This window comes from Mesitornis unicolor, unplaced genomic scaffold, assembly GCF_000695765.1.
Source record: "Mesitornis unicolor isolate BGI_N332 unplaced genomic scaffold, ASM69576v1 scaffold4073, whole genome shotgun sequence".
In the NCBI taxonomy this organism is placed as follows: Eukaryota; Metazoa; Chordata; class Aves; order Mesitornithiformes; family Mesitornithidae; genus Mesitornis; species Mesitornis unicolor.
Window position 1 is genome coordinate 14,279 of NW_010173801.1, and position 27,826 is coordinate 42,104.

A 27,826-nucleotide genomic window follows, 5' to 3' on the forward strand; every position below is an offset into this window, starting at 1 on the left:
TTATTTTTTCCACAGTCTGTGGATAAGAACTAACTGGTTTTTCTTTATAATATCACATTAGTAAGACTTGCATGAGATTATATATTTTAGCTATTAAATAGAAAATAAATATATATAAGTGCATATAAAATACTCTAGTATATAGACTAATTTTGCCACTGTGTAACTGCCACTGACCAACTTTGCAGATAATTTATCTGACCTTATTAGTAGAGTGTCTAACAAATTTTTCCTCTTCCCTTATGAAATTATATGGTGGGGTAATGTGAAGGAGGTTATTCAACTGAACTGAAAGATCAAGATGAAAGATAAATTTTGCTCTAGTCTGGCTAAGTAATAGCCTGTTACTTCTCAGAAAATACCAACTGTATGAGACATAATCATGTGCCACTTGCTAGTGTTTCTAAGCACATGTTTAGCTAACCTGTCAGCCTTGGTAAACCTGTCAGCCTTCATATCACTCTCTTCTCCACTGTTCATGAACATCTCTTGTTCCCATCTTCCAGGATTAGCCAAGACTTTTTTAAAATTTCAGTAAAGAATGTGATTACTGAAAAAAAAGGGGGGTGAAAAATATGGGAAAATTGCATTTTATAGTTATGTATTTTTTAACAACCTAGCCAGTGCTGATTATGGAAAAGAAATCTTTTTATGATAAATTTACTGTGTAGGAAATATTGGCAAATGGTGAACTCTCAAATTATTATTATAATTGGCAAGTCTGAAACACTTGCATAGCTCTCTCCTCAAAATACTGTACAAACAATCATTTCTCATCACAAGAGACATATAAAATTCATAATAGCCAGTTGATTTTTGACCATTAACACCAGCTCTGATGAATTTCTGTGTAGTAGAGGTTTAATTAATGTTCTGAGGCTCACCCATTCTAAGAGTTTCATAGCTGATGAGATGAAAGACAAGACAGAAATAAAGAATTAACGAGCCCCCCCCCAAAGAAAAAAAGAAAGAAAGAAGAGATGGTATGTAAAAATTAATGGCAGAGGAAAAGCCAATAACTGATGTTTGATTCTTCTCTTTCTGCAGGATTGTATTCTATTGTAAAAGCAGATAATTAAATGAGTGAGCTACTGTTTTGACACTATAACTACTGAATCTCTAAAATAATGGTAAATTGCCACAGCTGTCTCGATCTGATTTGCAGCTTTATAACCATGAAGTAGATAAACTGTTGGCTTTCCTAAAGAATTAAAACATGATGGTGTCTGAAAGCTACCAAGAGTTTTAAGAAGTGACAAGAGCATTCTTCGTTGGTTTTAAATATTCCACATTGGATCTAGGCTCAATTTAAGCACAGCTAATTATACATACCGTTATTTCAGAAGCATGCCTGTGCTTCAGCCATGTCTTCATCTATATTTGTTTCTCACAAAGCTCAGTTTTAAAGTTTGTTTAATTTTTATAGAGAACATTTTTCTCTTAGCTTTTCATAAATTATTGGTATAATTTTATTTTTTTTTGCAAAATCTTTTTTTCACAGAATCACAGAACGTTAGGAATTGGAAGGGACCTTTTTGACTGGTTTCAAATCATACTGTCTTTTCTGTCTGCTCAGTGCTTATGAAACTTCAGCAGCATGCAAGCTCTCCAGTAGTCTGTACGGGCACAGGTCCTTCCTAGTTCAACCTCATTAAATTTTCTCCACAGATTCACTTCTACTGGTTTTTCCCAAACGAGTTTAGTCCATAAAAAAAAAATATCTGTAATAACAATAAGGATTTTATTCTCTTTGTGAGCCAAGTGCTATGCAAAATCAAAATTGCTGAGGCAGGTCTGACACTGTCACATAAGGTCAGTAGTACCTCTATATTATGGGCAACATATGTCACATCTCCAAGTCAGGATTTACAACTATCAATTTCAAATTAAAAAATAGTAGTGCTGTTTGTGTTGTTTCTTTTTAAATTTAATCCTAGACCCTTTTCTCTTTCTCATTCAGTCCTAATTTCCTGATAATTTCTGCATGTTCTTTTTAAAAATATAAATGCTTTACTTTCCTCAGATGAAGTGGCCAAAAGCAGGGAGGGGGATGTATCCTTGTTGTAGTGTCAAGACATAAAAGGCAAGACCTAGATTGGGATTCATCTCATCTAGCTCTAAGTGTAAACAGAGTAGGCGTTTGTAGCTGAGCTGTGCATTCAAGACTACCTCTATGATCGGTGATAAAAATAGGCACTTTTAGGATATGCTTCTTCTGATATTTTAAGCATCTAAAGCAGAGTGAGATGGATCTTGTTTTCAACTTCATTTTTGACTTGATCTCAATTAACAGGAGTGTAGGATGACTATAGATGGCTCTGTCTTAATTATCAGGAACATAGATAGCTGTAGATGAGTGAATTCAGACAGGTGACTCCAATCTTCACAGTTCTCTGCATTTGAAACCATCAGTGAGTGTAATGTGTAGTCATTTGAAGACTACTCTTATTCCAGATTCTTTACGTACTTAGAAATAGGGGTTTAAATGTTTCTGGCCCTTTTTCCATTGAGTACTTTGTAAAGATCAGCCTTTTTGGTAACAGCATTAGAAACTAGTTTGGCAGTCTTCAGTTAATGCAAGAATTAATTTATGGGCATCTGCTAGATACCCATGCTCTAACTTTACCGTTAGCTCTACTACAGGTGGCCTGTAGTAACTAAAACCTCACCCAGAGCTAAAAATCGTAATGGCCTGAGTGCTCATACATTCTTTTGAATGGTAACATTTTGCAGTAACAATAGTTTATGATGGATCAATTCATTAAATCCCAAATTAACATCTGTTGCAATGATCTGATCTGGAAATCACAGTAGAATTGTGGGTTTGTTATGCATATTGCTATCTTTCTGTTTTTCTCTCCAAATTTATATAGGTTTAAAAATGGCATGGTCCATTGCCTTTACAAAACTGTCCAGATGCAACTGGGGAACAAATACATCCCTAAACTGAAAATTTCACAGATGAGAAGAAGATAAACTTGCACTGTTAAGATGTTATATATTACCTTGGCCAGATTTTCTGTGTTTTTTGGATCAGCATTACACTTCTCTTTAAGTCTGAGGTTTGAAAAGTTACTGGGAAAAACATTCTGTTATTCCTAGACCAATGAAGTAAAATTTCATGTGTTTGTGCATGAACTACATTGACTTACCTCCTCTATAGTAGAATCCAATTACTATGAATCAGAAAAGGAAAGCAAACAGAATGGATGCATTTCTTGGGAGGGTTTTCAAGAGGGAATCAACAGTTGCCTAACAAAACCTTCTGATTCTCTCAGAAAATAATAGACTTACTCTTTTGTTTGGAAACTCATTTCTTTTCAATTTCATAAAATATGGTGACAGTTTAAACTCACTGTCTGGGTCGTAACATATATGTCACTTTGCCATTGTGAAGGGTCAGGGTCAAAGTATTAATCTGCAACTAGAACTGTGCAGCTTCTGTGCATGGTTTTAGTCCAATGTGAATGTTTTGGATTTTGTGATTTTTGTGATGCCTGTGATTTTCCACTGACTTTAGTTATATTAATTTGTATGGTTTACATACTGCCAGGCTGCAGCCAAAGAAGGCCAGAAGATTCAGGAAATGGGGCAGGGAATGATTCCATAACTCAGTTATACTTGTCCATAACTCATCTCTTAACAAGTTGCAGCTTGTATGTTTTATAAACTAAAATGAAAAATTTGAACTAGTATTTAAACCGAAACAAAACTCAGAGTGTTTAGAGGTTCACTAGCATAGAAAAATTGCCTTGCTGAAGCATATTATAGATATTATACTGCAATGCTCCATCTTTCATTAAGCTTTATCAAAACTTATTTAAATATTAAAGTATTTTCCAGCAGAAAATTACAACATGATCTGTGATTTGAGAGAATCAACAGAAAATCAAAAAGGCACAATGTTGTAAATGAAGAATTCCGTTTTATACTTTACTAATTCTTTTGGCTTTCTTGTTTTATAAAAATGGCAATAATTTAAAAATATTTTGGGCTGGGATTCTACTTAATGTTTTTGTTCTAGGAGGTTTCTCATTTTATTAATGGATTTTAATTAAATACTTTCTGGTGTAACAATAAGGATTCCTATAATTTGACCTACTTTCTTTTAGCTATTATATAAAACTACTTTGTTTGCTAAGTATTTTGTATAAATATATTGACTTTGTATGTTTGTTCTTCAAGAATATTGTGATTTCTACTCAGATTATGTATACTAAAAAAACTAGGGTTCTATTATAAAAAAGAATGACAAAACTGCCCACAAACAGCAATTTTCTTTCCTGTTATTCAGTAATAGGCATACTATCACAGACATGCACAGCAAGGTACCTCTCCAGGATTTACTTACTACAGTAAATAAAATGAACTTTTATTATGGAAAAATAAATTTCAGCCATAGATCTAAACAGAAAAAAAAAATGCTTGGCATTGCCATGCGAAGTAAAACAATATTCCATTTTCTGGTTCCTTTCAGTCATATTCACTCTAAATCCAGATACAAATTAAATAATGTAATAAAAACCCCTCCAAATAGGTAGCATATTTATAGATATATTTGTGAGCCAAAAGTTGTATAATTTTAATTTTATTTAATCTTGCTTCCTCTCAGGAAACTGAAATGCACTGTAACTTTATTGTAATGTTTATATTTTTACGTACATGTATGTGCATTTTATTACAAATTTGGCAACATTTTGGAATCATCTTGTTTATAGTCTTGCTAGTAGTTTTATTACTTGTTGCTTACTACTCATTGAAAGTGGGGAACAGAGATACTGGGAAAACACATCTGGCCAGTAGCAAGCAGGAATTCTGTCAAAAACTCAAGGACCTCTGGTATCCTGAGTCCAGGTATGGTGCCCTTCTCATAAACCCTCCTTTCTCTAGTGTCAGTTGTGACAAATTTGAAACTCTAATAAAAAGTCCTTGCTGTAGGAATGTCAGTCAAAGTGGCGTAATTATGCCACCTATGATGCCAGAGAGTTCAAGCAAAAGGAACAAGATAACACATACCATAAAGTGGACTGTGCCAGGTTAGATATTCCATAGGTCTCCTGTACAGTTTCATCTCTCTGAAGAGCTAATATTTCTGCTTGCTGGCACATATTAGATAGTCCATAGGTCTCCTGTACAGTTTCATCTCTCTGAAGAGCTAATATTTCTGCTCGCTGGCACATAATCTGCAAAACTTTTAATGGTGTTTATGCTTTCCAGAGATGACTCTAGAGGAAATTTTGTATCTTTGTTTCCTGAGATCATAATTTCAAAATTTAAAGCTTTGTATTCATTTAGAAGGGTTTTAATTAGCCAATTTTCTCAGTACTGCGAAGCGGATTCCATGAAGTTCAGCCAGTATGAAAACATCTCTGTTACCTATGTCCTTAGCATAAGCAGAGTGTTTAATATATCATCTTTGACATTAAGCATACTTTACTAGAGCACAGTAAAAACTAATGTGTAAAAAAGACCTATTAATGCTTACGACCTTCTTGGTTGCATTTCTTGAAAGCTTGCTGTTGACTAACAATTCTCTTCCTTTTGATTATTGTGGAAGTACCAAACAAAATGATGCTTTGAACTTGTGTATCCCTTGGTTTGTGTCTTTATATGCTTGTGTTATCCATTTACTTTCATTCTTAGTTACTTAATCTTGTTCTCCCTCTCTGTCTGCTTTCTGAGTTTCAGCCAACTGAAGAGCTCATGATTTTGCCTGGTGAATCTCTTTCTACACTTCCTGTTCTTCCCCTTCAATGAGATTTTTGCTTTTTTTTCTCATTATGTAGTTTTTCTAAGGCCCTCCTGAACTTCCTCTTTCCTTCTTTCCCATTACATCATGCCTTCTGGTTTCCTGAATTTACATGACAACGATGGATGAAATTCTGACCTCCTACTAGCTTTTGTTTAATTGCTATTTGATAAACTTACATTTAAATATGTCCCTGTAGCTAATTTTGTGGGGTTTTTTTCCCTCACTGCAACTCTCTTGGGACTTAAGAAACCCTAGGATGACCCTAAATATTAATTTTAACAAACATTAGCAGCAGCAACTAAGTAGGTAACTATTTTCTACCATTTTCTATTGTTGAGGAGCCACCACAACTTGAGACCTTTGAGTCATGGGGTGGGGAAGAGGAATGCTATATTTGAATGCGTTTCTGCCAGGAGGTGTCAGAAGGTACTTGACTACTTCAGAAGCAATATCCAGCATCCCATGAGATGATAAGAATTTCTGAAGGCCTGAGGATTTTTAAATGGAGAAAAATAGGACACTAAACAAGCCAGTGAAAAGGGAAAAATCAAAAGTTTATGTGTCTCATAATTTGCTGTGCATTCAGAACGGATGCAGTCATAGCTGGAGAAACATCACCAAATAATGATGTTTCTAGTATGTTGGTGACTAAACCTAGCACCGTTCAACAGTTTTGCCAGAGTTCTGCATGTGAGCATGAAGTCTTGAAAACCAGAAATGGCAAAGTACCTGGAATAACAGGACAGTGTCTCAAAGGCAGATCTGAGTTGCTTGGCAGGGTGTCTCCATTCAGATCAAATGTGCTTCACAATGCCCAGGTGCAAAATAAAGCAGATGAGAACACAAAATTCAGACCATGTCTTTACAGTGGGGGGCCGTCTTCTGGAAACAGCTGCTCTGAAAACTTGAGAAGTTAGCATGCAAGTGACTCGGTTCTTCTGTGGCAAAGACAATGAGTGCTATTTTTTGTACTCAGGAGCAATGAATAGGCTTAGGGAAGTACGGTTACATTGTTATACAGCGCTGGTAAGACTGATTTTGTTCTGGTGTCCAGATTTTCAAAGCATATTGAAAAGAAGTGGTGAAGTCAGGCAAGTTCATTCTTTGAATAGTAAAGATGATCAGCCTTTAGATTTCCCATTTCTTGACATCTTTAAATCAAGAGCGAGGTCATGCTCCAGACAGATGCAAAGTATGTGTTAGTCAAATGCTAGTTATTTTGTGGTACACAAAAATAAATGGATGAAAACATAGTGACTTATGAAGGCAGTCAGACTAGCTAGACTGATACTCCTTTTTACATCAAATCTTGATTTACATTTTTAAGAATGATAAAATAATTCAGCAACATTTGCATGACACCTCTGTAACTTTGACCATTCCTGAAATGCCCTTTTCTGTTGTGAAAAGAATATAAAGGCTTCATACCCTGCCCTACTGTAATAAAGAAATTTTATGGGGAAGGTCTCATAGAGATCTTTTTCTTTTGTTCCTCCCATCACAGAAGGTGAGACTGGACTCACATATACCAAATGTATATACAGTCTTATCATCACCTAAACCAGCTGCCTTTGTATACATAGATTAAAAGTTTTAACTAGATTAATCTGTGCATCATTGTATTATAATAGTCGTCTGTTAAACACCTCAAAAATAAAAGCAAAAGAAATACAAGCTTTGTTACACAATCTTTAAATTTCTGTAATTCTCAGTTGTGATCTCTGAGTATCATAATAGAGACATTACATATAAATTGCACAGAAGATGTTTTACTGATATTATAGCAGTGATACTGTTTTATTTTCGTTTAATTTGTGGATATATACATTATACCACCATATAGGAAGAGGCACATTTTAAACTAAATCTGTGTTTAATTTCAAGCCTTAAAATTATTGATCTGCCAGTAGAGTTTATTTTGCATCCAGCGTATCAGATTTCAAATGGTATAACAACATGATGCAGATTTTATGTCAACTTAATGGAGAGATAACCATTTCCATGCATGTTAAAATCTATGCTCTAAGTACCGTAAGACTTACTGTAATGATAACTTCAAGAAACAAAAACTAATTCTTGAAACCATCAGTAATATTTATTTTGTAGAACTGAAGCTTCAGCACATATGAAAAATATTTTATTGTGGTTTTACTTTAAAAACAGTTCAAGTAGTGTGTGCATTTTTGAAGCTGAAAAAATGCATATATATATATTTTTTATAAACAGTTCTATTTTTTTATTTAATATAAGAGAATTAGAAGTTGTTTATTTTCTAGAAACCTGATCCATATTAAATATCATATGCCAGCCCTTATACATGTAAGATAAATTAATTATGATTGACTATGTTATGTATAAATATAGTTTCACTGTAGGAGAAGCACTTCTCAAAAGAAGAGACACCGGTTGTTGGGTTAGCAATATACTTCTTACATTCATGTAAAATAATAAAAAGACAAGTATTCTCCTTAAGCACCTGTTGCAAAATCTTTATAATACAAAGCAAAGTAAATCTCAAAGTCTAAGCTATATGAAAAGACAACAAACTTCAGAAAAGGACAGCTGTTGTTCCTTTTGAGCTATGGAATATTGTATGTAGTTTTTGGAATTGTATCTTACGAATTTTTTAAAAAAATCATTTGGACTTTCAATGGCTAAACTGATTTCTCTAGGTAAACTTGAGAAATTGCTACCATATTTTATTCCTTAGGACATATTTTACAAAATAGATCAAAATATGTTCTTAAAGCTAGACACATTTCATTTTCTTCTGAAGTCAAGATAGCAACAATGATTAAAAATAGATAACATGAAAAACTGTAGGAATCTTCCTTTAGGACACTACATGTTACAGATGTTAAAAAACTATGTTTATATTTACACAGAATCAAAGAATGGCAGGGGTTGGAAGGAACCTCTGCAGATCATCCAGTTCAACACCTTTGCTAGAGCAGGGTCACCCAGAGAAGATGACAGAGGAACGTGTCCAGGCAGGTTTTGAATGTCTCCAGAGAAGGAGACTCCACAACCTGGGCAGCCTGTTCCAGTGCTCTGTCACCCTCACAGTAAATAAGTTTTTATCTATGTTTAATTTGAACATATTTAACAAATTTTCTGTGGATATCTATTGTCAGAAGACATTTAAGTAAAAATTAGCTATGAAGCTCCATCCTTATACACTCCACTGATTAGCAGATTTATTTTGTCTGATGTAAGTTAATGATCCAAAACTTTATCAGCTATTTTTCTCACATTACTTTTGGATGTATTTTCTCACTTGTGATTCTCTGCTACTTTTATGGTATCTGTTGAAGAGCATTTTAAATGTAAATACTTTTTTCTATCTATGTCTTACTGTTTCTGTTTACATTTAAGACATATTCTGCAAAATGCTATGTTTTTATTAGATCTACTGGTTTCATATTAGGAAACATTACTCAATTTTTTGATATTCTATATTTCAGTATGATGTGAACAGTTGAGTAAAATATTTTCCACTGGAAAGGGTTGTCTCAAAGTCCTTTACACTTTCAAAAGTGTTATTTGAAGGGATGGGCTTGGGCAGCACATTTCAGATCTGGATGGGAGCCAAAGCTTCCCTGGAATTCAGAGGCATGTGGGAGGTGGATGCTGTAGTTTGATTTACTAGGTGCTCTAAGTTGTAACTTCCACATTAGCACCAGTTGGCATTGCTCATGTGCTCCAGCTTCTGTTGCAGCTACATGGTAGCTCAGCCCTCCTACGTTCTGTGCAGCTGGGTTCATACCTGATTTGATTAACAGTAAACCTATATTATAGGTTCAAAAGAATCAATTGTTATCATATGGTTTAACTTTCTGCATACCATAGAGTGTATTCTTTGATCTTTTTCTTGCTTTTGGTCTAGTAGCTGTGACTGAAATAGAGCTTATCTTTTAGAAAAATATCCAATCCTGACTGAAAAATTTCCACTGCTGGAAAACCTACCGTCACTCTTAAGTAATTTCTTTCGAGGGATAATTAACCACACAATGGAAAACTTACACTTTACTCTTCATCTAAGTTTTAGTATCTTTAACTTCAAATCATCAGACTTCTGTGCTGGACTGTAGAGCTCTCTGTGATCACATTCCTATTCTTCATAGATTTATTTATTCACTATGAATAAATCATACCTAAATTTACTTTTTAATAAACTAAATAGCGCTCCATGTCTGTCTTAATGTAACTATTTTCCAGGCTTACAGTAATTTTTATTTCTCTTCTCTGAATCAGCTCCATATTTTCACTTTGCTTATAGAAATATAAAAAGGAAAATTCGACACAGAATTTCAGCAGTAGTTGTGCAAGTGCCTAAAAAGAGATAACACCTATGTTCCTATCCAATACTTTCATTCATGCATCCCAAAATTAATCCTTTGAACCAAATGTAGTCTCAAATTCATATTCAACATCCCAAGTCTTTTTATATGCTCTGGTTTCCAAGATAGAACTCCTACATTGAGCTATATCCTGTTCTCATTATTTGTAAGTCTATGACCTTAAATTTACACATTAAAAAACTATATTGGATAGATCAAAAGTGAGGAGGGCAGACATGATGATCAAGATGATAGTTTTCTGTGGTTAAGGTTCATCTTTTGCACTCCAGATGTCCTGACTTCTCATTTCCACAAATGTGGGAAACTTGACCACATAACTTATAGTAGTGTGAAACTCTGTTCATATTCTACCAAGGCAGAAGAAACCCGGATCATAAATGAATGCCCAAGGCGAAGCAAGAACAGGCCAAACAGACAGCTTTCCGATACTCTCCAAGCTGCCACCTGTTTTTTGGCTCAGGGAGTTGAAAATTGAATGAGATACTTATGTTTTTACTGACCTTCAATGAAAACTTTTAACTTTCACAGAATCCTTTCACAACTAGTTCCACTAGTCTGTTACCACATCTGAAGAACCAACTCCCTTTATTTATTTTTTGCCTGAATCCCATTATACCTCATTATTAAAAGATTCTGTATTAAAAGAGACATTGGACAGTCAATCCCTATCCCACTCAATGCCATCCCTAGCGTTGTAGATGTCTACCATATCCCTTGGACTATCTCTGCTGCTCTTCTCTGAAAGTTTTCCAGTGCTATAGTAACCTTCCTGAAACTAAGGCTGCAGAACTGCATGTAGTTTTTAAGGTGTATGTGAACCATGGATTTATACTGTGGCATAGTGGCATTCTCTGTCCACTACTTTTTCCAAATAAGTCCTGATATTCTTTTTTTTATTTTCTGATTGCCATCTAGCCTAACCTCATGATATAATTGCTAGTTCTTAATGATCAATTGAAAAATCATTCATCTATGGAGTTTGGATTTATTTTTCTGGTGTGCATCACTTCTCATTTTCTCATTTGCTATTTCATTGCCTTCTTTGTCTTATTAAGTTCTTTAGCAGTTTGTCACAACTGCCCTGAATCATAATATCATCAATAAACTTTATCACATAACTAGTCCTTCCATTTTCAGGGTCTTTACAAGTATGTTGAATTGCATAACACGGATCTGTGGAACTCCACTAAATCATGTCCGTTTATTGAAATGACTATTTGCTCCTATCTGCAGTTTCCTGTCCTTTAGTCGTTCTTTTCAATCCATGCAGTGACCTTTCCTCTTATAATATAGTGGCTTAGTTTCTTTAAAAGCTATCAAGGAGAGACTGTGTCAAAATCCTTATGGAGGGATAAATATATCAACTAGGTCACCATTGCTGCAAGTTTTGTAAGGTAGGACTTCTTTTAACAGATCCATGGTGTCTCGTAAGTATATCATATTGTTGCAAGAATATTATATTTAGACAGATACCTGCTAATTCTGTTCTTTACTGCAGTCTACCAGTTTGTCCAGCACAGATATTTGGCTAAAAGACCTTGGATAAACCTTGAACTCTTTTCAAAGTTGACATCACATTTGTTCTTTCCCAGGACATTGGTAATAGCAAGCTGGAGCATAGGAGGTTCAACCTGAACATAAGGAAAAACTTTTTCACTGTGAGGGTAACAGAGCACTGGAACAGGCTGCCCAGAGAGGTTGTGGAGTCTCCTTCTCTGGAGACATTCAGAACCCACCTGGACACGTTCCTATGTGACCTGGTCTAGGTGATCCTGCTCTGGCAGGGGGATTGGACTGGATGATCTTTAGAGGTTCCTTCCAGCTCCTAATATTCTGGGATTCTGTGAACAGGGCAGTTTGAAGTGAGAGGATACCTGCCACTTCTACTGAATCAACTATTTTACCCTGTTTCCTTTATAACTCAGTCGAATACTGTCTAATAATGGCAATTTGATACTGTTCACAATGTCAGAGTTTTTTATAAAAACTTTCTACAGTGACTTAAGTTTCAGAAAAATTCCCTGAAGTGTCCACAACAGAAGATTCCTATAGGAATCTCTTTGATTTCTTCCAGAGTGAACACCAGTGCAAAGAATGCAGATAGCTTCTCTGAAATGTCTGTACCTACACTAAATGCTCTTTTACTATCTGCAAACACCCATACAAAACTTGCAATACTTGACTGCCTAATTTACTAGTCCATTCACAGCAAGCCATGTTATTTGTCTCCTGTGCTGTTCATGCTCACTTCAGTCCTTATGCCATTTGCAACCTTTATGAATAATGTCATTTATTACAATCTCTGCATTACTTCACACCATAGAATCAGAATACTCTAACATGTTTCTTCTAACATGTTTCTTCTTTGGTAGAACTTTTACTACTACTGGCAGAAGAGATTAAGTTTTATATTAAATGCACTTTGCACACTTGCTAATTGTTTGCTTTGTTTTAGGGTGGTAATCCAACGGCTACTGTAATTGCATTGTGTTCAATGAGAGATTTCAATCTGGCTCAAGAAACTTGTCAGCTGGCCATCAGAGACATTGGATGTCTTGAAGTGTTAATTAATTTACTTGATACAGAAGAAATTAAATGTCAGGTAAGTACTTTTCTGGAATAGAGGAATGAATATGCCTTATCTATTAGAATATTTTTGCAGTTTGGTTATATAGTATAAAGAAAATGGATTTCTTTTCTCATTTCTGTATTTTCTCAATTTCAAGGCTTTAGAAAAAAAGTCTTTGACTTTCAGTTTCCTTCTTCTCATTCAATTTAAAACATAAAATATTTTAGAGAACCTGGCATTTAAAATATTTTTTCTGCTTATGTATACTTAAATAATGTTTAATTTCTCTTATTTTCCATTATTTAGATTGGTTCATTAAAAATCCTGAAGGAAATTAGTCAAAATACACTGATCAGACATACAATTGTAGATCTTGGGGGCTTAGAGATCATGGTGAAAATACTGGACTCTCCAGATAAAGATCTAAAATGTTTGGCAGCTGAAACAATTGCTAATGTTGCTAGATTTAAACAAGCACGAAAGACAGTAAGGCAGCACGGAGGAATCAAGAGACTGGTAAGCGGACATTTAAATTTGTACCCCTGTCATATGCACATTTTTGTCATAAAAGTACATAATGTGTTGTATAACTGACTCTTGTGGTAGTGTTTACCTTCATTAAAAAGCAGTACAATATCAAACTTCACAGTAGATAATGTATTTTTTTTTTAGGTTGGGCTGTTGGAATGTACTTCAGTGGGATCAACCCGTCTACCACGATCCCAAGCAAATGATACTGAAACAGCACGCTGTGGGGCCTTGGCACTCTGGAGCTGCAGCAAAAGCACCAAAAATAAAGAAGCAATCCGTAAAGCTGGTGGCATCCCCTTATTAGCTAGATGGCTCAAATGTTCACATGTGACTATTTTAACCCCAGTAGTGGGGACACTACAGGAATGTGCCTCAGAGGTAAGTAAACACATATAGCTAAGTTATTTCTATTCATTAGAACAATTGGCTGCTAAAAGAAAACATTTGACATTTGTCTGTCACTTAAACCAGGGCAGTTATCCCATCAGGAAGTAGATGCTTTGTGTGGTCAAAGTGTTTTTGAGAAGGTCACAGCTTGTAAAGAAGTAAAGACCACATATTTTTTTATTTAAAAGGTTAGGAGTAGTTTGTGAAAGAAACATATATAGAAATAAAATCCTTAATAAGTTTCTTTTTTTTCCTCATTTTTTTCCATCTTACTTAAATATGACAACTTAAGATGCTATATTCTCGTTAATCAGTACATTTAAATTCTACAAAGCTAACCTGCAGGTATGGCAAAGAAGATCCAATGCAGTGCAGGGCAGTGTGGTTTTCAATGTCTTTGTGAATTGGGTAAGACGGTTTCTGATTGATTGCAAAAAGTGGAAAGAAATGTATTTGATTTTTCTACAGATTGCCTTGGCAGGTTTCACAACTTTAAGTATATTCAGTTTTTAAATTTGAATACAAGTATTTTTTACCATTGCCGTATAAGCTAAGTGGTTATTTCTCCATTTGTGGAGCTATATTTGAAATTAAGGTGCATTGCACTTAAGATCAAAAATATACCTAAGTTCTCTTGGTGAATTTGGGACACGGAAGATATTTTTTTTTACCAAAAGATCTTACATTACAAAACACTTTGTATTTTCAAAATTAGCTTCTTGAACTACACAGGTTTATGCATGCTCCACAAGACAGCAGCCTGGCAAATTTTTGCTTCAGTAAGTCTATATTGAAGTTTTTAAGGGTTTCTTATCTGCCCAAATTTGGAAGTAACACTAAGTGCATCTCTTACACAGACGTTTCCCCTCTCTTAAGTAATGGTCCCCTGTTACAATGCCTGTGGGTTAAAATTTGGAAGAAAAGATCACTAAAAAAAAAAGCCTAGAATTGTAGCACTGTGTTATTATTGTGACTAGTGCTATTAACTGTCAATGTACAGGATTTAAAAGACACGGTTTATCTCTTTAGGCAAGTTACAGACTTGCAATAAGAACAGGAGGAATGATTGAGAACCTTGTGAAAAATCTGAATAATGAACATGAGGAGCTTCAGATGCATTGTGCAAGTGCCATATTTAAGGTAATTGTATTAATATAATATTATATTTATTATTATTATTAATTATATTAATATTTATATGTTCACTAGATCAGAGCCAGGATTAGCCCTTTGTTTTCATGTGGTTGTCAGTCTTAATATTTCTTAATTTTACTATTTCTCTAATGTCTAAGAAATTACTTTATAAAAATGTTGACAGTCTTTGGATAAATGTCATTAGTATATTTTAGCTGCATATTGAATATTGTAATTAATTTCCTACTTACTCTTCTTGCGTGCAAAAACTAAATTGCACAGGTAACCAATGGAGAGAGTCAGGGCATACTGTGCAAAGAGCTGCTTTCTTTTTTTATGTTTGTTTGCCCACAAGGTGGACAGTGTGACGGTGTAAGCACTGCTGCATATACAGTAGCAGTTCACTGTCAGACTCTCTTAGTGAGTTATTAGTGTATTCAGATACTTGAAAAAAATATTTCTGTTTTCTTCTATATTAGTGTTTAGTAGTTACAACATAGTACACCCAGCTTTTGAAGATATCATTTTACACATTTTACATTATACAAATATGTGGGTTTTTTTATAGTGTGGAGAAGATAAAGAAACACGTGACCTGGTTAGAGAGCATGGAGGTCTACAACCACTATCTGTTCTGCTTGAGAACTCTGAAAACAAACAACTTTTAGCAGCTGTGACAGGAGCAATCTGGAAATGCGCAATCAGTGTAGAGAACGTGTCAAAGTAACAATTTAATTTTACAAACATTTATTACATTATCATGTTTTGAGTTTGTGAGCCTCTATTGTTTTCAGAATTGTTATGTAATCATACTTCAAAACCATACTTTATAATCCGTTGGGCTTTCAACTTAGGTTTTATAGTACTTAAAAAATTGCCACCTAGCCTCCTCAGAGTACAGTGGAAACAGTGTTAAGTTCCTAGAATCTTAAGAGTCAACAGGGACAATTAGTGCCTCTAAAGAATAGTTCAGATACAGCACACTGAGTCAGGAGGTGCACTAGAACATACTAACATTTGACACATGGGCGTTTCTGATATCACCACTCCTCTCTGTAGCTTACAAACTGGAATTATTGCTGCATGGTAGAGAGCATAGTTAGCACACTTGGCCTTAATGTTTTATGTTGAGAGAGAGAGATCAAATTATCTCATTCTAGGATAGATATCTAATACACATTAGGTCCCTCTGCTTTAGAAATATACTAGGATAATTAACCTAGATGCCTTTCTCCTTGACTATAGAGGCTCAGAAAAGTAGCTTAGTCTGCATGCCCAGCTTCTAAATGAGTGGAATTAACTGATGAGAGTCCTACCATATGTACCTACAGCCTCTCAGTGCCAGGGTCCTGAGTGATTAATGGAGAATGTGACAGCAGGAGTTATCATCCTCCACCTTTCATGGAACAGCGTAATGACTGAGGATACTTGACTCCCTCATCTAAAATGAATTTATCAGATTCATGCACCTTACCTCACAAAAAGGCCTACTCCAGTGTGCTAGGCTTCCTGCTGAAGTTATGCTGCTCTGCACAGAGGAATGCAAGATTCATAGGCTGGAAGGAGTATCAGTAAGAGGTTACCTCTTCCTGCAGCCCTAATTTTAGAGTACTTTGCTGGACAAGCCGATATGATAGGTAACTACTGGATAAAAATCAGAAAGAATTCCAGTAATAAGAGTTCACAGTCTGGCTTTTTACTGTCCTAAATGAGTTCCCAAATTGCTGGTATACATAGCCATGGTCTTTATGTACTCTACTGCTGCCCCACTTTTTTTTGCATTCTTGATTGCACAATAACCTGGCATCTCAGAAGGGTATGTACTCCTTTTCTGTGGCCTTTGGGTATCTGTACAGAGGCATCCTGGTTCTGGATCAATCAGTAATGAGATGGACTGAATGGCTCTATACCAGTAAACTAAACATGGCCAAACCTGTCAGGATTCAGGCCGTATGTTATGATTATCCATACGGTTTAACTGCTAGCACAGTCCCTTACACAGTTTGGCCTATGCCAGCAAGCGCTCCCCTGGACAGTGCCAGGACACTCCTTGGGAACGTTGCCGGCAAAAGATTGTTTCCATTAGGCAGAATGGGTAAGGCCACCCTGAATTGTATAAGGATAAGAGATTTTAGCCATATGGATGCTATGTTGTGCCTCTTGTCCTCAGGACTAGAGAATGAGCCATGGTCTCTTTTATTTATTACTATAACTGTAGCCAATAATTCCAAATGCAAACAGACTTTTTCTGGACTACTCACATATCTTTGGCAAGTGCTTGATGCTCCATGAAGGTTACTAGCCAAGCGCAGCTCCAGGCTTGAGCTGAATTCATGTATTATGTAGTGCTGAGTGTGAAACAGTAAAGCCTAGCCAAACTCAAGATGGCAGGGCACTGCAGAACAGGGATGGAGGGTAATATGAGCACACATTAAGTAGATCTGGAAGGATGAGCTTGAGCCTGACATGAAGCTACAGCTAACAAACCCCACTGGTTCCTGCAGGGCCACGTAATTATCTTAGAACTATGCCACAGTATTTGCTATACCTGAAGTACCTTGCTGAGATGTTGTGCTGACTCAGCAATGAACTGATACAGGTGCCTGGGCCTGACTAGCTCCGGTTCCAGTTTGCGTGCAAGCAGCCATACTGCTTCTGGACACAAGATGGCCTGAGCCAACAGATCTGTCACAGTGTAGCCTGCCCATCAGAGCCAGCTCATATGTTCCATCTGTGAAGCAGTTGGTATGAAACACAGATAAAGTAGCCAGAGAAAATCAGTTGCTTTAAAAAAAAAAATTGCTTGCTTTGTTGCTCTTTTTTTTAATGCTGGTGATGTTTTCTCTTAAAAAATTATAGGGATACTTACAAATTATAGTGAACAGAGAAAGGAAGATTCATTAAGCAAAGGCTTGAATGATGAAAAATGAAAGTTTCTCATTTCTCAGTTACTTTGTTATACTGATAAACCAGCTTGGAAAGATTAACTTTTATTGAAACAGTTCTAGTTCTGCCTTCAGAATCTCAAAAATACTCATTTTTTTGTATGAAAGAAAAGCCACATGTACAACTGATTCCTGGAAAATAAAGTATTTGTAGCTCAAGCAGACATTTCCAGAAGCTAGGGATGATAGGGGAAGCATAAATGAGATCTCTGTTCCCTCCTCTCTTAGGGGAGGAACTATATGTATTTACACAAAGGTATAAATCAAAGCATAATTATCAGATAATATGCAGATTATGTCTATCTTGATATACCAAGTAGAATTGTCAAGGTGTATCATAGAAAATGTAATAGAGGAAGAGACAGTATTTGTTAAGTGTTAGGAATCTTCTACATTTGAACAAAATGAGCTTGGAAGACAGCCCCAGTACTGAGGAGTAAAGAGCTGTTCTGAAAGATGAACTTCTGAGACTTAGCATCCATCTGTTTGTAGGATGGGTCCTCTAGGGGTTTTAAGAATATATTTTTTATTTTAAGTTCCAAAAGTGCCATGTAGAATGAGGGAAGTACTAGTATAGCAGTCAACTAAAATTTCTCTTAATTTATTACTTGATTTCACAATGGAATCTAATATAGTACAATAGAAATGTACTAGAACTATCAGTCTGACCTTAGGAAAATACACTTATTAGGCCTGAACTAAGTATGGAACTGGTCAGGGCAAATCCTCTAGAGGTTAACATTTAGTGAAAAGTAAGAGGGATCCTTTGGTCCAGGGAAGTGCAAGAGGGTCTGATATATATGGCAGAAAAAAGTACTGAAGGTTAGTATGCCACAGTATTTGCCAGTCTTCCAGTATGTTTTCAGCTATTTATGTATGTTGCATCCACATGCCAAGTTTTAAAAAACCCTCAAACTACTCTGCAGATTCATAGATAGCTGAATTAGGGAAAAGGTAGAGTAAGAAATTATGCTGTTCGTCGCACTTTCAAGACCTGATTGAAGTGGTTTACCTGTATTGTAATGTCTTCAACAAGATACTTGACATACAGAAATTAAACATTATACTTCAATTATAACTATGCTTTAATTATAAAATTAAACTTATAACAGTAGCATACTGAAAATAACAACTTTAGTTTTATTTCTGTAATTTAGATTTCGGGAATATAAAGCTGTAGAAACTTTGGTGGGACTGCTCACTGACCAGCCTGAAGAAGTTCTTGTAAATGTCGTTGGAGCACTGGGAGAATGTTGCCAAGAGCCAATAAATCGAAGTACTATCCGAAGATGTAATGGAATACCACCTCTAGTGAATTTACTTACTGGGACTGATAAGACACTACTTGTGAATGTCACCAAAGCAGTGGGAGCTTGTGCAACAGATCTTGAAAATATGATGTAAGCTATTCATATTCATAGCATTTTAAATATTGAAAAAATACCTTTTTTAGTATTTCTGACACAAATATTGTCAATTCTAATCTGACTTAAATTTCACTTTTTGTTTTCTACAGGGCTGTTTGGGTTAGTTATATCCTACTGTAAAATGTGCTATATATTTTTTTTAAAGTTAAATGTCAAAGTTACAGAACACCATTTTAAAGTGCTGTATGCTAGGTACCTGTTTTGCCTTCTCCTTTTACATGTGTTCTCAAATCATAAATAACAGCCTAAATTAAAGAAAGTATTTCCAAAAGGAAATGTGCACATTTACTGTCATGAAAAATAATTTGAAAGTTTTTAGAGTATTATTTGTATTTTATCTGTTTTGTCCCTCTCCATCATTCCTTTTATGAACTCAGGCTTTTTTTTTTTACCCTTTCTCCCCTCTTGTTCCTTTGCAAAACCAAAGAAAAAGATATTCTTTTTAGGGAGAGTCGCTGCTCTCTTTGGTTTTGTGATGTAGATTTGAACAGCTTACAAATATCCTTGAGTTTTATGATTAAGTGTTCCCGTTAAATGTTGAGGTCGGCATTTACAGTGCTTACTGTTCCCTTACAGGGATGTTTACCTCAAGATTCTCAGCATATTTCCCTCTTTATACATAAGGAAAGTCAGAAAGAGAGTTTTATTAAGCTCCTCCTGTTCTTATTTGCATAATTCACTTGATATTCATATAGCAGTGCAGGGAATTCTTTTCCTGAATAGGGCTTTTGTTTTCATGCATTGGCTGTCACCCAGTGGCAAAAGGCTAGATGGTACACAACTGTAAACATGGGTTGTATAAACAGTTAGCCATGTAGCATAAGAGCATACGTAAATGAAATCACTTTCATGACATATCTCACTAAAAGTCAACCTTTAGAGTAATACATTAACCTAACAGAATTAACATTGTAAATCAACTGAGAAATTGGAATGCCAATAAATATAAATTAGTATTTATAAAACCTCAGACATACTGCAGGACTCAGGACTATCCCGTGTAGGATGCAGCAGTATGGATAGCTTCATACTGGAATGTAGTCAGTATAAGCACCAAAAATAACGCAAGTTGCTGCTAAAAGGGTGATGAACAAAGTACATCTTGTTTTTAAGGAGGAGAGACTAGATATTGTTTGGGACAAAATTTTATGGAGTTTGCAAACATTGGACAAAGGGAACAAATGTCAAATTTTGTTCATATGAAAAATTTCTCTGCTAAAGGTTCTCAACTTTTAAAATGTTTTAAAAACATTTTAAAACAGTAACAAGTAAGCAAGATCTTAGATCAAGAGTAGAAAATACTTTTTACTACTACTACATAAAAAACTTTAGACAAAAGTTATTATTATTGGCAAGACTGTGGCATGTACCTGATGTATTGTGCTACTTAGACTTGTAATACTAGAAGAGATAATGCTGCTATCTTTTCTCAAGGTGGGATTCATCCAGGTGTGGATAAGTTTCATACCAATCCAGCAAAATAATTTAAAACAGTGTTTAGTTAAAACATTGACACCAGTGCAACTACTCACATGTTTAAATTATTTACTTAGTTGAGTGTTCTGCCTCTCACAGGGTTAAGATATTATATTTCCACCCCCCCCTCAATAAAGAAAACAAACATCCATTCCTCTCCCTTCTCCTCCTCTCAGACCAGTAGAGCAGGAATCGAAATTGTAGCTTCTCATCCAAACTGCTCTCCAATTTTTTGCGAAGAGTAAGTCACCAAAGACATGAAGGATACGTAGTCTGTAGCTTCACTTTGTTCTATTTACAGAATTTGGGACTAAAACAATAAATAGTCTTGTTAGAAACTACTGTGGAGTTCATTCTCTTTCTGCAAACATTTTCTGAAGTTCTTAACCTAAAGGACACATCTTAACAAGGGTGTGGAGATGCGCTGGAGTAAGTTGACCCTGGCTGGTTGCCAGGTGCCTTCCAAGCTGCTCTACCACTCCCCTCCTCATCTGGACAGGGGAGAGAAAAAAATAATTCAAAGCTCGTGGGTTGGCATAAGGACAGGGATATCAGTCGGCAATCACTGTCAAAACAGATTCGGCTTGGTGAAATTAGTTTAATTTATTACTAATCAAATCAGAGTAGGGTAATGAGAAATAAAACCAGCTCTTAAAACACCTTCTCCCACCTTTCCCTTCTTCCCAGTCTCAACTTCACTCCTGATTTTCTCTACCTCCTTCCCCTTGAGTTGCAGTCAGTTCATCACATGTTGTCTCTGCCACTCCTTCCTCCTCAGGAGGAGGATTCCTCACACTCTTCCACTGCTCCAGCATGGCATCCCTCTGACAAGAGACAGTCCTTGACAAACTTCTTCGATGTGAATCCTTCCCATGCACTAACAGTTCTTCACAAATTTCTTCAGCGTGGGTCTCTTCCATGGGGTGCAGTCCTTCAGGAACAGACTGCTCCACTGTGGGTCGCCCACTGGGTCACAAATCCTGCCAGCAAACCTGCTCCAGCATGGGCATCTTTCTGTCCATTGGTCCACAGGTCCTGCCAGGAGCCTGCTCCAACACGGGCTTCCCATTGGGTCACAACCTCCTTTGAGCATCCACCTGCTCCAGCATGGGGTCCTCCACAGGCTGCAGGTGGATCTCTGCTCCACTGTTAACATCCATGGGCTGCAGAAGGACAACCTCACTCACCATGGTCTTCACTACAGGCTGCAGAGGAATCTCTGCTCCAGTGCCTGCAGCATCTCCTGCCTCTTCTTCACTGACCTTGGTGTCTCTCTGTAGTTGTTTCTCACACATATTCTCACTCGTCTCTCTGGCTGGGTTTTTTTTTCCTATTCTTAAATATGTTTTCCCAAAGGCGCTGCCACTGTCACTGATTGGCTTGGCCTTGGCCCGCAGCAGGTCCATCTTACGTGGACAATGTGAAGCTGTTCTCCATACTCAGCCTACTGCACAGTCGCTGACAGAGATGCTGCTGCACATCTTTTATGTACATTGTCTTTCTGAAGAACTATTTACAGGTTATTCTTTTTCTCTTACTGAAAACAGGGGACTAGTGCATATTCTTTAACTGCCACTAGGTTTTCATTTACCCTTTTCATTTGAAAACCTATAGACTTCATCTCTAGCATTCAAAACTGAGGGTTTAGAATCTTATAAACTAAAATGTGCAATTATTTTAGCCAAACAGATGGAGTTGAGTCATTGGTATATAATACTATTTATCAAAGCAGTCCACAGCAGCTACTGAAAGTTTTAAGAAACACACTAAATTGTGGTTTTAAAAAAGACAAGATTACATTCTGCCAGAATTAAACCCTGTAATCTTACCAGTGAGCACAATACAGAGTCAGTATAACTTTGTTTATTTACATTTGTATTTGTGGTCTAAATTGGCAGGCAATTAAACCAGACTTCTCAAAAGTTCTGGCAAATAACACTGTTACAGAAAAAGATGATAGATATGACAAACAGATGTCTAGGCTGTGTGTATGCATGTGCGTTTAAGCAATTCATGTTGAAGTTTCTACTGGAAATGTTCAATATTAAGTTTGAATTTGAAAGAGAAGTACTATTTCAGAATAACTACCTTTGCTAGTTTCAGATATATATAGAAAAAACCAAAGTAAATTTCTTGAATTGTAACCCACATTAGGTTGCACAGGCTTCTCATGATGTTCAGTGATGTCATGATATCAAGGTTCTTTAATTAAATATTGTAAAAAGACTTTATTAAATAACTGTGGACTGTAAACAGCCAACGAAAGTAATTTTAAAAATTGTCTTGTTAAATTATCTGCACTGATCCAATACCAATTTATTGTAACCTGAGATTTCCCAGAGGCTGTTCTAGACACTCCAGTAATCTCTGAATGGGCTTAATTGCAGTAAAATTATTTGCCCATAAGGCATACTCTGTATGAATGTCAGATGTTCTGTGTGGAAACCAGGACGATGTTTTGCTGCTACACCTTGCAGTTGCCTTTTCGTAGGAGTGATGTCAGCTTCATACCTCTTCAACTCTGCTTTAATCATGTGTGACCAGGACAGGACTACATGGTAGGGGCACCTCTTCACCTATTCCTAACTGTCCATGCAACTACTTTTTCTTATTTTGAGGAGCAGAGTAATTGTACCTTGTTCTAAATTATATCAGTGGTCAAATAAGAACGGTCTATGACAAACACAGAGCTTAGTATCAGAAGAGGTGGCTGCTGGCTATTTTGATCCAGGTCTATTCTGAGGTGCCTCTGCTATGTTAAGTTATAGCGCAGAATCTGGGCTTTTGCTTCTGAACTCTTTTTGTTATGTACTTATAGTGAAGCACCAGAGGGCAATTACCTATAATAAAGTTTACATTTCTACTTTGGGTGATGTTCATGCCTGTTAAGATTTTGAGCATTAGTAGCGTTCTTTACATTAGATACATTACATACATGTAGTTTGGTTATTCTAGAAAGCATTTAAATATTTGAACTTTCAAATATTAAATATTAAAATTTTTTATATCAACTAAATATCATCTTACTTCAGCCTTTATGAGATTCCTTTCAGCTTTCAAAGGACATGTTCTGCATCTTTATTGAAAGAACTGTCCTTTAACAGTCCCATGAGTGGTTGTTTAATACACGTTTAACTGTAATTTTATCATCATAATGTCAACAAATTATTTTAAAAGATAACATTTAAGTCACTGTAACCACAGAGTGACAGATGTACTAGTTATGGATGAATACAGAATTGAATGCCAAGTAAATTTTAAGGTATGTTTGTTTTATTTATTGTGGTAAGTAGAATCATAGAATGTGTTGGGTTGGAAGGGACCTTTAAAAGTCATCTAGTCCAACCTCCCTGCAGTAAGCAGGGACATCTTTAACTAGATCAGGTTGCTCAGGGATAGGGCCTCCACTACCTCTCTGGGCAACCTGTTCCAGTGTTTCACCACCTCATAGTAAAGAACTTCTTCCTAATGTCTAACCTAAATCTATCCTGCTCTAGTTAGAAACCTTTGCCCCTCATCCTATTGCTACACAGCCTTGTAAACAGTCTCTCCCCAGCTTTCATATAGGTCCTCTTCAGGTAAAAGAAGGCTGCTATAATATCTCCCCAGAGCTGCCTCTTCTCCAGGTTGAACAACTCCAACTCTCTCTGTAATAAAGTAGCTTTACTACATCATCCTACTAATAATGTTATAATAAATTTTGGGAAGAAAATTAGATACCAAAGCAATATACAAAAGCAAATCAGAATATTGTTTAGTGTAATGCCATCGGAGCAGAAATTTTCAAGATTACAGGTCTGTTTTCCCATCTCTTTCTTTGTTTATTTGTAAAAAAAAAACCTCTAAATGTGCATTTTTGTCCTCTTTTAAAAGGAATTTTCACAGAGTAAGGAAACTAATGTCTAAACACTTTCATAGAAGAAACATTTTTCAGGGCCATTTATTTTAGTGTTGCCTTTGCTTTTATAGCAAATATGCTCATTTAACATCCAGTTTCTTCATCTGCTACATTGTGCAGGGAAACCATAGAAAGATAAAAAATTGAACTGAGAAAGGATTAGTCACTTGTTTAGCAATGCTTTCTTTAATTGGCAAATATATGTTCTCAGCAAGATGAAAATAAAAGGGTTTGTGCTCATGTGGTGATTACACAATGATATTTTTTCCAGTATGAGAATTTAAGAGCATCATTCTTGTATGTACGGTTCTTTTCATTTGAGTTAATCTAGTGTAACAAAGAGAAAGCAGTACTCAGTGACGAACAATGTACTTTGGAGATTTGTTATGGACATACTGGTGGTTAGTTTGATTTTTTACATGTTGAATGGATGGAGGACTACACTTTCAGATATTCTGAGCTGTTCTGTTGGGTGTAAGATAACTGCTCTTTCTGTTCTTCAAGCAAAAGACAAATCTCTTTAGAAAATGAACTGTGGCTAGTTTACCTTGAAAAGCTGAAGAGAAGACAAGAAAACTGAAAAGAAAATGAAAGTAAACTTTAAATTGTAAAGGAAGCTTTCAAAAAAATAGAAAAGAAAGACAAATCAACCTAGAGGGTTTTTTAAGTGTGCTGGAAAAATCTGAGTTCAGTGTTTGGCTTCTATCTCTTGATTTTTGTGTACTGGTTGGAGCTGGGTCATTTATATTTAGTCCCTCTTGGGAGGAAGTACCTCATGTTGGTAAATGGTCAGTACTCTGTTTGACTATTTAATTAATTCCAATACAGGAGAAAGTTCCTTGTGCCTTCTGAAATGACAGGGAAGTAATGTTAAAATTGCTTAAAAGTGTTGGGAGTTTGGAGGCATTTAAAAGCTTGTTTTGAAGCTTTTACTTAAGTCATCCTTCGTAGTCATTCAAGATATATATGTAATTGTGTAGTTTGTGATCATGCTGTTTTATTTTGATGTGTTAAGATTTCTGAATTTCTCCTTTGAATTATGATATTCTTGCAATTGATCTGGACTATGTAAAATAAGATGTATTAAAATTAGCAAATCTTAAATAGCTTGCAGTGTCTCAACCATAGCTTTCTGCAAAAAAGTGTTCTTTTGAAAAACATAGTTGTTTAACAAGTTTGCATAAAAACACTGCAAATAAAACACTTGGTTATTTTAGACAGCATTCCTGTCCTTAATGACTTTTATCTGCTTCAAGTGATGGTAAGATTACATACAAAGCTGATTTTATAATTAGTTTAAAAATTTCCTGGCAAACTTACATATCGTGAACACAAATGAGGTGTTTTATGTGAAGTTTTTAAGTGCAATCTGTATCTAAATTTGTATTTACAATTAAAGATGTAGATTGTGCCCCTGCCTGTGGCAGGGGCGTTGGACCAGATGATCTTTAAGGTCCCTTCCAACCCAAACCACTCTATGATTCTAAATTCTATACAATTGAATTTTTACTTTTGAGGTTAAAAAATAGAGGTATAATTGCTTTTGTTGATCTTAAGCTCATCTGCTTTGGGTTTAACTTTTTGAAAAAAGGCAAATTATGAAGGCTATTAAGTTCTGTTTGACCTTCCTTTCTGTTTAAGGTACTCACTGGACCCTAAAGTGAAGTTCTGATTCCCAAGCCTGATTGATACGTAAACATAACACAGATGGTGTAGAGATGATTCTGATGATAATTCATGTTTCAGCTAGTCACGAAGATACTTTGATTACAGTGTGTTTAAGTAGTTATAACATAGTGTTCAGTGTTAGTCTTGCTGGTAAGGAACACATGGGAAACAAGTTACACGTTATTTGTGCCCAACAAAGGTTGCACTGTGGTGTGGCCATTTTAATTTCTAATGCTAGATTAGAAACATGGTATTTTAAAATATGTCATAAAGTGAGGTAAATACCTTTAGCATAGACTGAATAAAAAGTAAGTACATAGTTTTGGGCATAAATATTTGTTTTGGAAAGTTTTTGTTACTATATGAAAGAAGCCAGTATGCTTGAATTCAGATTTCACTTTGCATACAGATCATTAAAAAGTCACATGCTTGTTTTCACATTTATATGAGTTCTGGTTATAATGTAGTTTATTTTACTTTATATTCTATAAGCATTTTGAATATCAGTGCTGAGAAAAAAGTAAACAGCATTAACAAGTTTGTTAGTAAAAATAGTCTGTCTTTACATTATTAGCTCGCACCCTTCTGCTATAGTAAACGATGTTTATTGACTATGTTGATGGCCATTAGATAACTGACAATAAAACACAAGCACTTACATAAAGTAAAACAGTATGTTAAAGAAAATCAGACCATTATTTATTAAAGCAATGTTCCAAACAAACTGATATAATTTAAAATATATCATTGTCTACTCCATAATTAACTCTCTCTTTTTTGTGGTCTGTTTCTGCAATAGAATAATTGACCGTCTAGATGGAGTTCGTTTGTTATGGTCATTGTTGAAAAATCCTAATCCAGATGTTCAAGCAAGTGCAGCTTGGGCTATTTGTCCTTGCATTGAAAATGCTAAGGTAAGAAAGTATTTAAAATAATAGTTTTGTTTATATATACTCAATATAATTTTTATATTTAAATGATTTGCAGCAAAACTTAGCTGTCTACTACTTACACTCTTTATTTCATTCTGTTAACTGCTTAAAAATATTGATGTATCTGCTTTTCCTCTATCTAGCACTCATTATAGCATTCTGTTTGCCTTTACAGTGCTTAGTGTATTTGGAAAATAGTTTTGAATAACTTATCAGGGCCTAAATGTACTGTTCCCAAATAAAGCGTGCTGAAAATCTGACAGTGCTGAAAACAGAAAGCTTCTACTCACAGGCTATGAGCAGCATAGGCAGTTGTAGTTGTTCTCCACTATGAGGTACTTCAGCTGTGTTCTCAAGAGACCATAATTTGGCTTCAGAGCATATTTCAGACTCGGTGCCAATGTAATCCTTAGATTTTCTGCTCAGACTGCCAACAAAAAGTGCCAGTTGTGAATAGTGGTTGTTGTGCAGGTCAGTTGTGCACAGAAGACTGAGCTATTCATTCATTTCATGTCAGTTTCCAAATAGAGGAAAAAAAGGTGAGTAGAAGCTGTAAGTCATCTTCACTGAATTCTTACCACTGACCTGTGGTAAAATAAATAGAGCAGGTTTTGTTTCCCATTAGAAGTTTCCTGGAATGATAAGTAGACTTTTATCCTTAATCCTTGTACAGTAATATCTTCCGTTTCTAATTTACCTCCATATTTAATGCAGCCTTTGCATCTTCTCTCTACTGTACCGCAAAT

At 35.6% G+C, this 27,826-nt stretch overlaps 1 protein-coding gene across 1 annotated transcript in view; it reads left to right on the top strand.

Annotated features, from left to right (window-relative positions):
- ARMC4 (armadillo repeat containing 4) overlaps positions 1-27,062 on the top strand; it is a gene marked incomplete at both ends in the record, with an annotated part of 40,661 nt that extends 13,599 nt beyond the window's left edge. The window contains 7 exons of the mRNA XM_010180831.1: positions 12,569-12,715; positions 12,989-13,198; positions 13,355-13,591; positions 14,630-14,740; positions 15,303-15,457; positions 18,837-19,079; positions 26,948-27,062. Coding sequence (XP_010179133.1) covers positions 12,569-12,715; positions 12,989-13,198; positions 13,355-13,591; positions 14,630-14,740; positions 15,303-15,457; positions 18,837-19,079; positions 26,948-27,062 — 1,218 coding nt within the window. The remainder of the gene's footprint in view (positions 1-12,568; positions 12,716-12,988; positions 13,199-13,354; positions 13,592-14,629; positions 14,741-15,302; positions 15,458-18,836; positions 19,080-26,947) is intronic.
- Positions 27,063-27,826: the final 764 nt, after the last annotated feature.